General features: G+C 36.3%; 1 protein-coding gene across 1 annotated transcript in view; it reads left to right on the top strand.

Annotated features, from left to right (window-relative positions):
- LOC106492492 (collagen alpha-1(XIX) chain-like) overlaps positions 1–13,797 on the top strand; it is a 151,024-nt gene that overhangs the window by 98,656 nt on the left and 38,571 nt on the right. The window contains exon 13 of the mRNA XM_013952343.2: positions 13,493–13,546. Within this exon, the coding sequence (XP_013807797.2) occupies positions 13,493–13,546 (54 nt within the window). The remainder of the gene's footprint in view (positions 1–13,492; positions 13,547–13,797) is intronic.

Below are 13,797 nucleotides of genomic sequence, written 5' to 3'. Positions count from 1 at the left end.
TGAGCTAAAGAATATAACAACTTAAACATGAACAACATGTCAAGAAGTGTGTAGGTAAATAACACTTCTAGCTGAGTGGTAACTTACTTTCTCTGTTTCAAAGCCTACAAAGATATGTAAACTTCAGTGTAGTGTTTTCAGATTTAAGACTCATAGAATGTATTTTAGTTCCTCAGTAATAGTAACAGAGGGATGGAAGAATACATAAATCTATGTATGCTACCTTTCATTTCTAAAGAAGAGCTTGTGTATGTGTAAGTTAATGCAAACATTCTTTGGTGCCAGCAGCTTCTCTACTATATTTAAAGGGTGATCCTTTCACATTTTATAGGATGGAATATGCATGTAGAAATATAATGGAAATTAAAACACCTTTTATAAGATATAGTCATGATTTTGTAATTTGTAAAATTAAAATACCAGTTCATAGTGTCTTTATACCTTTCACATGAAAGTACAGTGTTGTTCACTTATGTACTATACAGTGGAGGATTTCCACTTCCTAACACTTCCTGCTTAAGCAAATCAGTGGTTTAAAAACAGAATTCCAACTGTAAAGTTGCCTACCTCCTTTCATTATGGACCTTTTTTTCACTGTTATAGCTTTGCTAAATATTAACAATTCTAGCTGAAGTACTGCATACTAGCCCTCTAACTCAGGATGATTCTCTTTATGAAGTTTGAGTGTGAACAATTCTTATCTTGCTGAGAACAAGGTTAGTGAAGGAGTGAAGTAACTCTGCCAATATCTTTCTAAATGCTGATGTAAACTCTCTTCTTGGAGTAGAAATCTAGTATTCGACAGGTACATTTTCTTGACATTAGAAAGGTGTCTTATTCAGTCTCATTTATCCTCACCAAGATTTGTTACAGTCTCAAGCTCTGAAAATGGCTGTTTGCACATCTTATAGCACTTATTTCAATCCACAAAGCTCTCCAAGTTGCTCATGCTCCCAGAACATAGGAAGCCTCTTGCATGCTAGGTATAGCTGTAGAGCTCTGGGCAAGTAAACACATGCAGTGCTCTGCAGAAATATCCACGCCTGTTCTAAACAAGCTACCTGGGGTATCAGAAGCATTGTAGCTTCATTACTGGCCACTATGTTGAGGAGTAAGGTCTAACAGCATGAGCAGATTGCCAGGTCCTTTGACGTACTGCTTCCAATAACAGTTACTTCTGTGCTGGCTTGGAGTTTTCTGTGAAGACATGTCTGGAAATGGACAGCTAGATGCAGTTACATCCTATGGATGCCTAGAAAAGATGCACTGCTTTTGAAAGGGCAAGGGAGGGGTGCTAAAGCTGTTAACCTTTTTCAATTGTAATTTTGATAAATGATAATTAATTTAAAATTTATGTAGTAATTTTGTATATTAGGAGGGCTGCATAGTTAGCATCTGGAAAAGTATTTTGAAGGAGCAAAGAAGTATCCATTGGCAATGGATAGAGAGCACAGCATCATTCTCTCTCTACAGGGATGTGTTGAGTCCTAGTTTCCATTTAAGAACTCTGAGGGAAGGATAGCACCAGTGAGGTGAATGCTTAGGCTTGGCTTGGGGCAAGCTGCATACAGAACAGTGGAAGAGATGGGCATGAGTGGGATGAGTGGGCTAGTCAGGCAAAACAGGAAGAACGGGCTGTGTATGTATGTGTATTTCTGAGAGAGCTTGAAGAGACTGAGAATAGGTCAGGAGCCCGAGTGAGGGTACATCATTATTAAAGTGAGAATAAAGCGAGGATTTGTAGTATGTTCTGTGTGCTCCATTTGACTGTACTGCCTTCCAGAAAGTATGTGCCCAGATGAAGCCTGTAACTAGTAAATCCTACTTCATTTCAGAGTCAAAAGTAGAATCCAGAATTCCTGATTTCCCTGCTTTTCATTAGCTTGACTAGTAAATTGTTTGTATTCTGTCACGAGGAGGTGTCTCATACTCAGCCTGTGCTTTTGGTTCAAGCAGAAGAGAGGAGTCATCTTCTAGCTTTCATTCTAACATCTTCTGCCTTCATTGCATCTAGTTAGTCCCTCAGCTCATGTGATAAAACTCATTGCTGTGAATTAAAATATTCTCTCTTCTGACTCCACAGATGATCTGTAATGAAAGGCCTTATAGTTCATTATGACAGAATTTCTTTGTTTGTCATTTATTGAGCTTAAGACACTGAATTTTAAAAGGCTATATTGGTGTGTCAAAAGATAAGAAATGCCAGAATAGAATTCATTTGCAAACTAAATGTGGCCTCAGTTGGCTTAAGGAGAGGCCTGGAAAAGGCCCATCATATGAATGTTCCCAGATAGTCTCACAGAAATGGATCTGGTTTAAGTTCAACATCTGAACAGTTTTTTCAAACTCCTTTTAATAGCACTGTTTCTGTATCTGTCTTGGGTTTTTTTGGTCTGTTTGCTGTTTTTACTACTCTCGCTAGTTGTTCTTGATTATCTCTGCCTTCTCTCTTCTCTGCTCCTTTTTTCTGGCTCATATTTTACCTTGCCTCGTGTGCAAACATCCACCTATACACGTTTCTACATTCTATTTCCTTATTTTACTTTTCCAAAAGCTGTTTACATTTCACTAATACTTTTGCATATTTTGGAGTAAGAGTTGTTTTTTACTGGAAGTGTTGTGAGAAGCTTTTAGGTATGGTGTACCATAAGATGGGTAACTTCAGGTAATGTCATCTTACAGTTAGCCAGGACTGAAAATTGAAGTAGTTTCATATGGCTGTAATTTTCAGTATTCTCTGACAGCTTAAGCTAGGTGGGAAATTTCTTCTGGATCCCAGATCTGCTAAATGGTTTAACACTGAGTGAGTGAATTTGCTTGATTTCCGATTGAAAGTGTGCATTTATACTAATATGCTCATACATTTACAGACATATTTATGTGTGTATTAGAATAAGTCATATAATCATCCCCTTTTAGGAAATGTAATACGATCATGAAAATATTTAATAACATACCAAGTAGTAGTTTTCTAAATTACCTAATTTCTAACTTAACCTTTTGATTTAATGACAATACAGTTATTAAAGGAAATGCTTTCTTTACCAAGAACTTTAAGACAGAAAGGAGGGTCTGAAGGAAGAAGGCATTACAGCAATAGGGATTAAACACAATTGAATACTCACTGGCAGGTGCAGTGTATTACTTTAACAGAGCAAACTGAATAAAGCTACTGATATGCGAGTCTCCTTTCTTTCAAGCTGGAGACAGTTTTTGGGAATTGCTGAGCAAAGATATGCTGTAAGACTGAGCTGGCAGGGTTCCACTGCAAGGAAGCCACCCGGATGCTGCAACTGCTACTATCAGTGAGATGTTGCTGTATGCACTGTGGCAGAGGATTATTCTTTACAAAAAAGGGGAATACTGACAGGTATCTAAAAAGAAGATCTAGTAATCTAATAAAATACAATATTGATGCTGCAATATTAGAAAGCATAATTTAGCATAAACTGTTTATGTGTTTATGCACCCTTGTATTTTTTAAAGTTTAGCCTAATATTGTGACACCTATTTTTTAATTCTTTTGTGTGATATTCCTACAATAGGTATGAATGCTAAGAAGAAAATTTGCAGATGAAATACCTGCATTTAAGTCAGTGGGCTCCCTAGGTCTAAATCAGACTTTCAATTTTGGGTGAGTGAATATCTGATTAAAGCATTGTTAGCAATTAGGTTAATGCACAGAATTCATGAAGAAAGATGAAGGAAGAAACAACAAAATGGCTACTTACATTGATCACTATAGAAGAGGAGATGATAGAACTTTTGTTCATAAATAGGCCAAAAGTAAAATTCAGTTTGAAAAAAAAAAAAAGGTTTCCACAACCTGTGAGGGCCATCGTGGGTATTACTATTGATAAGTGGCATAGAGGTTTATGCACGTTTAAATCTCCGAAGCATTTTTACCTGCTTCAGCTGTAGTTGATGTGCATTAAGGAAATACTGTGAATGAGAAAAACAGTCCTCATCCCCCCCTCTCCTCCCTTCCAGCTGCTCCTTCCTGTCCCTAGTGTCCCTGTGCAGTGCCATTGCAACTGTTTCTGTGATGCATAATAAACTAAATAAATCAGGGTACTGTTTCAACTGAAAAAAACCCTCTGTTTACTGGGTCATATCTCAGCAGGTTCTGTTTCCCCAGACTGCTGTTTCACTTTTCTTCAGCTAAGGTATTTCAGAATAACAGATAACATTTTTATGGACCAGAAGGTACTATGGTCTATATAGATGACCTTTAGGGCTGAAGAAAAACAACGTGAGTCCTTCTGGATGAAGCTAAACTGAAAGATGCCTTCCAGGAACAAAACTATGGTGCTCCAATTGCTAATGGCTGTACAGGCTTGCTAATATAGACATAACCAGACAGTACTTATCTTGAAGAAGACCTGATCTAGCAAGCACACAAGTCAATCATATTAAGGCTGTTATCAAAGATCTGCACAAAAGTTAAAGAATGGTAAATGGTATAGAAGTATGTGCCTAATGTAATTAACCCAATCAGCAGTTTTATGCAACTACTTTCTACAGCACGTTCATTGAACATCTTTTTGTGTCTATTTAAAATTTAGTTTGAGAAACTGCAGAAGCTAGCTTAAAAGAGCAGCTACTTTACAAGAGACGTTCAGAGATTCTGTGACAATAAGTGCAGATTTGAGATGTCTCTGCTGCCTCCAGGGAGGGTATAGTTGGTCTTCCTGGAGTCAGATGACCAGTATATGTTGTGCACAGTTAGAGAACAGTTAGAGTTTTGCCCTGATCTGTAGGTGACTTATGCCTTTATTGAAGGCCTGTGTTAAATGAAACTTTCTTCTGTTGTCAATAGCTGGCTGACAGGTACGGCTCAAATTTGGCAGGATGCCGTTTCTGCAGATGCCCCCTCCTCTTCAGTAGGCTACAGAAGATTCTCTGTCCTGTTTATTCTAGCCCCATTCATTTTCACACTTCACTGCACTGTGGCCCAGCTAAACCAGAAAAATGTCCGTTTTTTCGCACACAGTATCCTATAAGCTGGTTGTATGGACAGTTGCCACAGAAGTGGAAAGCGTGGATTCAGACCCACTCAAAAAGGGAGAAAACTTCCACTTGTGTTAAAGCTGTAATTACTAAGTTTTTTTTGCAAAAGGCAGCCACCACCTGCTTTTCTAGCTGTGTTTTGAACTGACCTTTGCAAAGTCTGAGCAAGATGTACATACTCTAAACACACATCAAGCCTCCTCCTCAGATAAATATCCATCAGAAGACTAAGTACATCACACCTTTAGGTTGTAACAGAACCCATGAGAGCTTTACTGAAACCCTAAGAAGCCCCTGGTCTGAAGTATATATTTCTATGACCCTAATAAATGAATTACTTAGTTTAAGAAAATGGAGATAACAGATACTTCTATATAAGTAAGCCTGATGACCACAGTTAGTAGTAACAGTTATGGAAAATGCCTTTATTTCTGTCAGTGTGTGGTAGAAAAAGAGCCAGAGTGTTACAGCCTTTGCAGAAAAGGCATAGCAGTCCATCAACTTGTGCAAACATTTGACATTGCTTTAACCATCTGCAGAACATCTTTTAGAGTCTAAATAACAATAGCAATAGCCTGCCAAAACTGTGAAAGTATTGGTGTCTAAAAAATACTACATTCTGTGAAAGCAATACTATTTGTCAACTGCTGACAAGAACAATTTAGGTTGCCTTAGGAGACCAGCCTTGAAAAAAGACTGGTTTATTCCTCTTACGGAAAAATCTTCATTCAACACTAACGCTAAGCCAGTATAAACAGAAACCTCCCCACTGAAAGGCAGATAGAACTTTGAACAATTGCAGCTGAAAGTCAAATACATTTGTAGTATTTACTTAAGTATTGGAAAAATACTGCACTCATTAAATCACACAACCTTTTCTTTTTAGTATTTAATTTATTGACAGAAACACAAGATACTAAAATGCAAAATTATTGTAGAATTTGGTGCTGGAAACTTGGAGCCAAATTCAGCTATTAGTTTTCTTTGAAGGTGATATAAGAGCAAAATTCTGTGAAAACTCAAATACTTGTGAAGGTCCAAAACATGTATTAGGATTCCATTGTGATAGGCACAGTGCAAAGACAGAGCAGATCAATTATCTCATCCCAAAGATATTGTATTTAAGATACGAGTTTTAAGAGAGAAAATGGATACCTACAGACCAAGCAGACTTGACTGCTTAATAGAAGAATAAACAGTGTGAAAGATAATGCTTCACTTATTGTCTAGATTCAGCGCTCATTACACCAAATAAGAATTTTAGGGGAGGGGTTGAATGAGGATAATGATACAACTTTGTGGAAGTTTTGAAGTGCCAAGTTGTGCACTTTTTCCCTGAGCTTAGAACTTAGGTTTCCCAATATTTAAATATGTGTGCATGAGAAGCAGCAAAGGAAAAGATACATGACAAATGCAGTTTTAGCAGTGCCATTCGGAATGAGTGGGTGAGAGCAGGATAAGGTGGCATTTGTTAAGAGCGGAGAGAAGAGTATTATCAAGTCTGGATGAAAGTTTTAGCTCTGAAGATATTTGGAAAAGGCCATACCAATAGGTTACAGATGAGGCCAATCTGTAAGAATTAGATGTTGTTTCAGTCTGAGACAGAGGTCCGCTTTGAGATGATTCCGAGTGCTTGGTGATTAATAGAAGCAATGTTTTTCCAGTAGCAAAAGAGGACTTTTTGTCAAGAAAAAAATCTTGAAAGAAACATTTAAAACTCTAATTTGATTGATTAGAAATCAACAGGAAGATGTTGGCAAGTTAAGTCGAGATTTATTTTGGACAGGAGGCAAGTCTGGAGTAAAAATGTAAATCATGACTCAAAAATGATTGCTGATTTTGTGTTTGCAGATGAGATTAGTCTGAGAGAGTACAGAAGGAGAGGAAAACTGGACCATGAATGTTCTCTGTATAGCCTCATCATAGAAACTTGCACATATTATTTGTCTTGAATTCACAAGCCTTTATAGCTTGGAAAGCCTTTTGCTTTTGGCTTTGTGAAGGAAGGTATGGTACAATGGATGTTGGTACCAATAGTTGAACTTCAGTGATATTCCATATATAAAATGTATTGTACAACTCAGCCAAATGGAGTGAGTTAAAAATAGAGCATCAATTACTATTCCTTTTTCTTTTTTTGTAGGATCTTTATTGTAAGTTATATGATTTCTTTCTGTTTTTGAAAGCTATTGACATAAACAACACATTGAATTTTTTGGGAAGCCTTGAGTATTTCAGAAAGCTCTTCAGAACCACTAAAGCCTGTGTAAGTAAATATCAAGTAGCATTTTAAAGTAGATCACCATGAAAAGCACATAGTGACTTTACCCTATAAATAGAAGTTATCTGATTGTACTTTCTCTGAAGATAGCATTAATATATTCAGGGGACTTTTAAAAACACATCTTATTTATGAGATTGAAACTCTGATTTTGGATAGTTCATGCTTTACTTTGTATTTATTTTTCTTATTTTTATGAATAAAAGTTCACCATCTTCTTATATAGCTAGTTAGAGGATTTCTGTGCCTTTCTGGCTACAATTTTCCCCCTCTAAAACCTAGATCTTTTTTGCTACAAATTAAACTCATTGTTTGTATTATTACTATGGAACACCTATTGTCCCATTTATAGCAATCTCTTAAATATTTGAAAGCCATCAGCACATCCAGTGTTCAGTCTTTCCTCCTAACTTGTTTTTTAACCTGTCTCTCATTCTGGTTCAGAGAAGAGCATGTACCTAAAAGTTGTCTGTGTTCCATGTAAAATACGATGCCCTGAACCAGAGACTGCTCTTCACCATTCTCATCACTGACAAGTAAACCCAAAGAATTGTTTTTTTCAGTTTGCACTTGGATCATCCTAGAATGGAATTTGGCATATTTAAAATAGCTTTGTGTTATGGATTTGTGTTCACTATGTGTTCTACAATAATCTGCAGGTCCTTTTCTGCAGTGCTGTTACATAATCAGTTATTCTTTATTTGTTATTTGTGCATTTGATTTCTCCATTCCAAGAGCACTATATTGTAACGTTTATTTAACTTGATGTTTTTTAATCACTGCTGTGATTGATCAAGATCATTTTGCATTCTGAGGTTATTCTACAAAGAATAAAAATAGATGACTGCCTCTTGTCGGTTTACAGGAGGAGACGGTTCATCAGTGCAGTTTTGGGTCCATGTATTGGCCTGGCTTCAGATTATTCTGTGTTTAAGGTTTTGGACTCAATTGAAGTGATAGTTGCTTCTCCATGAGCGTGCTTAGAAATGCAGTGTGTGGCACTAGACAGTATTTGGCCAATATGAACTTCTTCAGTGTTGCTCAATCTATATAGGTCAGGCAAGAAAGAAAGGTGTTTTTCCTGACATGTTACTTGGCTTGGTCAGGCATGACACCTGTTGCTTGTGGCTCTTTCACAAGACAGTGATGGCATAGTTTGGAATCATGCGTTTTTTTGGTCGCAGCTTTAGGAATTGATAATTAAATCTAATGAGATCTGTGAATTGCTGATGCTTATAAAGCTTTGTGAACTCATTGATCTTTTCATGCATAAGAGGAGAGTTATTCACTGCACATGGTGTTTTGTCTTGCTATAAGCTGAGGATTGAGTAAACTTTGTACCACCCTGGGGAGCTCCTTGGGATTGATTTGGTTGTACAAACAGGAGCTAGTAGGAATATTTCCATGGCCTATGATACTGCTTCAGGATTAGCTTTGATTAGTTAATTTTCCTCTGTCTACATCAGCCATTTTTTCTGCCATCAGTGTTTGCCTTTTCACTTTCTCCGTTCATGCAGCACAAGGTTTTCAAAAACCAGGGAGATGTATATGAAACATGGGCCTTTTGAGGGTTGGCGTATCTGTGATAGCAATTGGCATCACAGCATAATATTTCACTAGGCCCCCTGTTTTTCATAGTGTGGGTGGATAGTCTTTGTTCTTCAGCAGGATATGATATTTATTGAAATGCATGAGTCTTCATGTTTGCATCTGGGATTCTGATTTTCATCTGGGTGGCTGGAAGGGTTGATCATTGCCTCAAATAATGTTAGTCTGCTCAATACAGCAGCTGAATTGTTATTTCCCCTATCTTGTCTAAAGATCAAATCCAGGATGTCACTCACTCAGTTATTTGGGCCGGAGGTGCCTTGTGGGAGTTGTAAGGAGAGTATATAGGAGCTTTTATTTGTAAACTAACAACTGTGTGGGTAGAAAACGCACAGTGTAGCAGCTTGTCGTAGCTCAGAAAGTATTGGTGAGGTCTTTTGTGAATCCTTAAAACTGGATTAATTTGTAAATCAGTGCACAGTCTGTTTGACTCTGGTTTCTACTTTCAGATGAATGCATTTTACCATAACTGAATTACACAATGGATCTCTCTTGGATTTCCTGAAAAGATGAGCACAGTATTATCTGCCTTCTTGTTGTGTCTGAGTATCCTAAATAGGTGGAGTTGGAAAGGCACAGGACTCACAGTGCCATCCTTCCAGGTTATCGTTATTAATTTTGGTTTGCTAGAAATAGAGGTCTATTTTTGCAAAGTTTTACGCTGTCTCCTTCTGACCCTGCTTAGATAATGGTCTTGTCTGGTACAGGGATATAACCTGTTTGGAAATAAGCTTCTTGTGTCCTTCTTTTGTTTCCTTGCATAGCTCCTCCCTGTCTGAACTAAGGCAGGATCATTAGTCCACCTTGATTACTAGTCCTTTTAAATGGGTAGTGTTTCAGCTGCCCTGAGGTTCTTCACTCTGAGTATTGCTGCTCCCCTGATGTCTGCTATCCCCCTTTCTGCAAAAAGATTAAGGGTCAATCAACAAGAATGTTATTGAGATGGAGCCTTTCATAACCCCAGCTGTCCAGAAATCTGTCAGTAAAACTAGAAAGAGCCAGAAGGGCTATTTTGGATAGAAGGTTCTAATGTGCTATATTAATAAATTACATAGGAAAAAATAGTAAACATTACTGTTAGCTAAATTCAATTTATAAGAAGATGTGGAGAAATGGTCACACGAAAAGAAAATTCTCATAGAGCACTCTGCTGAAATAGACCTGTAGCAAAACACAGAAGTTTATTTAAAAACAAAACTAGCCTTAACTAGCTTAAATGCATGTAGAGTAAAATCACAGAGTTTCAAAAATTAAAAATTGTAAGGTATGAAGGTATGTAAGGTGTGAACTGCAAGGTATGATATTCAGTGTTATTATATAGCCTGCGTAGTTTAGCGAATATGTCAACTATTGTGAACAGTGGTAGTTTAACAAAGGAAATCAGGAATCTGAGATTATTATTATTAACAGGGCAGTACTGCAAAAGAAACATTACCTTTGAAATTTTTAGGTATGAATGTATTTTATTTCCCAATACATTGTTTTTTTAATAAGGAACAAGTAATCCACAGAGAAGATTAGGCAGGCTTAAAGTTGACAAGTGAGTTAAGGACTGGCACTCTAGTCTTGAAGAAACCATGAGTGAACCTCTGGCTCTAATTAAAGCGTTACCACTGACTTCACTGTATCCAATATTACACACAGAAGACTGAATCCCTCCCAGCACTTACACTGAAGCAACCCTGCCAGTTTTTCCCATTGGTGTTGTTGAAAGCAGAATGCAGCCAAGGAAATACAAATAACTCAGTGTTATATTGGATTAGTTTTAATTAACTAATAAACAAGACAGAGTTCTTCCAGACTTTTGTCATCCTGTTTTTGCAGTTACCTCCCAAATTGTCTTTAATTTTCTCATCTAAATATAGTATAAGCAGGCAGAAACATTGGACATAAAATGGCTTTAACACCTTTTTTGAGGTAACCCACAATGCTGATTATTAACAGCCTAGTCTACACTGCAGAGTGGTTTCAGCATTTCTACAAACTGGCTACATTTGAAGCTGTTAATTTGGTAGTACAGTGTGCTCCCATAAAGGCAGAAATGAGCGTGACTTGGCTCAGTTTAGATAAGAATAAATTATAAGAACTGGAACTGTGTTTTACTTGAATTCTTGCTTCACAGAAGATATAGACATTCCACACAATAGGCTTGGCAAAAACAAATAATTTACTCCATTAAAAAACCTGAGTAAGTTCGTAGTAAAATCATATGATATGGCAGAATGCCCATCGTTCCTCGGATGCTCAAAAAAGTGAGTGGGTGGGTTTTTATCATTTTGTCTAATAAACTGACAAACATTTTAAATCTGAGGATCTTGTACATCATAAGGAACAGAGTTTTTCTTTTTTTTCCTGCATTTAGCTCCTACACTTATATATGTCTAGAACTGCTTGCCAGCACTTTAAAGGTAATGTCTGTCTGCTGTAGAAGAAGAAGAAGAAAAAGGCCTGATTTCCAATACATGTGCTGCTATCCTAACACCAGGGCAAATGATAAGCAGAAGTGAGGGTGGGTCTTCATTTGATTTAGGCCCTCTGTAAAGGCATGTTGTTTATGTAAAAGTAGATTTTAGATAACAAATCATGACAAGATTCTCTTACCATAGGTTTCCACATAGGCAAGAAGGAATTTATAGAATACTACTAGTTCTGAAGCAAAACTGTAAATATTGATACCTTTTTCTGTTAAAGTTCATAAGCAGATAAAAACAAATCACAAAAGAGAAACAGTTCCATATTTCAGAATGATTTTTAAATTTCCTAGAAATATATTCAAATAAGGAGATATTATGGCAAATATATGACTGTACCTTTGTAGATACTGTAAGGCTGTAGCAATGTGTCTTATACCACTTGAAAGATCATGAAAGCAGTATTAAATGTCCAGTGTTTCACAGTGATGAAAACTAAAATGTCTTTTTTTGAAATTTCTTCTAAAAGTTTTAATTGAACTATTTAAAAAAGAGTAATCAGTTTGGGATTTTAACTATTAATTTTCAAACTGACAATGAAAGACTGTTACTTTCTCAAAAAATGTTATAATACATAGAACAAACAGAACTTGGTAGAGGAAACATACTAAAATAAACATTGTTAGAGATGCTACGCTATAACCTATCCTATAAATATCTGATGTCATTTGAACTTTTTGCAATAAATTCATAGCTTTTTGGTTTTAAAATTGTGTTTGACAAGCAGAAAAGGCAATACTTGAGAAAAACCTTAACAGGATCATTCTGGCTAATGCATAGCATTAGTTTTGTTATCAACAAGATGTATTAAAATTAAAAAATAACTACCAAAGACATCTTCTGCACAGGATTATTAATTTCACAGTTTGTGCTTGCTAACTTGCTGGTAGGCTTCAGTTGCTTGAGAAAGCTCATACAAGCTCATTTTGCAAAACCGATTGTTAGATGAAATGCCCTCTGTCATTGCCACTGGAGGAATAGCTTTGAATCATGGTTGTGTCTCAAATGGAGTTAGCGGCATGATCTCAGTTCTGTACCGTTTAACTAACAGAATTATGAAGATTATGCTGCCATAATGAATAGGTTCTGCTCAGACAAGTGTAGTCCTGTGGAGATAACTGAAATTCAGTGCAGAGCTGTTCCCTGCCTTTGGTTGATATGAAGAGCTTGGTGTCTAGCAAAGTCAGTCTCCATGCTTTTGTCAGAATTATGTTATTTTTATAATTTGGCAAAGCTCAACCTAGTGACATAGATGCAATTACAGAGCTGTTTAGACTTGTTGGTTCTGGAATACATTCTCCTTTTAATTATGCTTCTTAAGCAGATGTATTTTGCTCACTTCTGATGAAATCTGTATTAACTAGTAGCATAGTTAGGTAGGGATAATACAGAAATGAATCCTTTCTTGTGGCTTACAAAGAATATTGTGTTTTGTTGTAAGTGATTCATGAGGAAACTTAGGAACTGGTCTGTATTATTGATTCTGCAGAATCCTTCCTACCATTTTTTCTTTTTGATTCATAACTAAGATGCATATCACTCATATTTATACTTGTCTGAAATAATTTTCAAAACAAAAATTGTTTTGTTTTTTCAAATGCAGCCAAGTAGCCATATAGTATGTAGCCATATAGCAGTATGAATCAAAGACAAATAATAATTTTGAGGACAGTTCTGTTACCTAAACATGAATTGTTTATTAAAAACAGTATCAGAATGAAAACAATTCAGTTCATGTCAATTTTAAGATTTTCAAAAAAAAACCTGTTCCGTAGTGTAAATTTCTGTTTATACATATTATTCTCAGAACACTGTGAAAATCTAGAATATTTTTCTGTGGTGAGTCTTTTATGGATGTTCAGTGGTTCTGTAAGTACAAAGAGCATTAGCTCTCAGAATGCTAGACATTTTTCGGGGTCATTTATTTTCTCTTGGAATGTAAGAAATAATTTTGCTTGTGCAGTCAATGACGTATATGTAGCATGGCATGTAGAACAGACAAGTATCTTTTTCCTGTTAAAATATATTTTATTTTTAATTTTATTTTTATTTATAAAATATTTTCCCTGTTTAAAAAATTATTTATTTTGTGTATATGTTAAAACAAATATTCATTTTTTAGGGTGAAAAAGGAGATAAAGGAGAACCAGGACCAGAAGGCATTCCTGGAAGAGAGGTAAATTGAAAGATAATAAAATAGTCAAGTTATAGACTTTTGGGGGGATGGCGAAGCAATGCAGTTAGGAATTTATGGAAGGGGAGTGGTGGATTTAGGAAATGTGTAGTCCTACAAGAAAAAGCAATGCGTTCATGAGAGATATGGGTTCTTAGGCCTTAAAGCTGGATAGGAGAGTTGTAGGTGAGAATATTTCTGTTGAGGGTTCATGAGATAAACTGAAAGAAGTTTGGGGATTAAAGCAGTACACA

This window comes from Apteryx mantelli, chromosome 3 (assembly GCF_036417845.1).
Source record: "Apteryx mantelli isolate bAptMan1 chromosome 3, bAptMan1.hap1, whole genome shotgun sequence".
Taxonomy (NCBI): domain Eukaryota; kingdom Metazoa; phylum Chordata; class Aves; order Apterygiformes; family Apterygidae; genus Apteryx; species Apteryx mantelli.
This window is presented reverse-complemented; position numbering and strand designations above follow the sequence as displayed.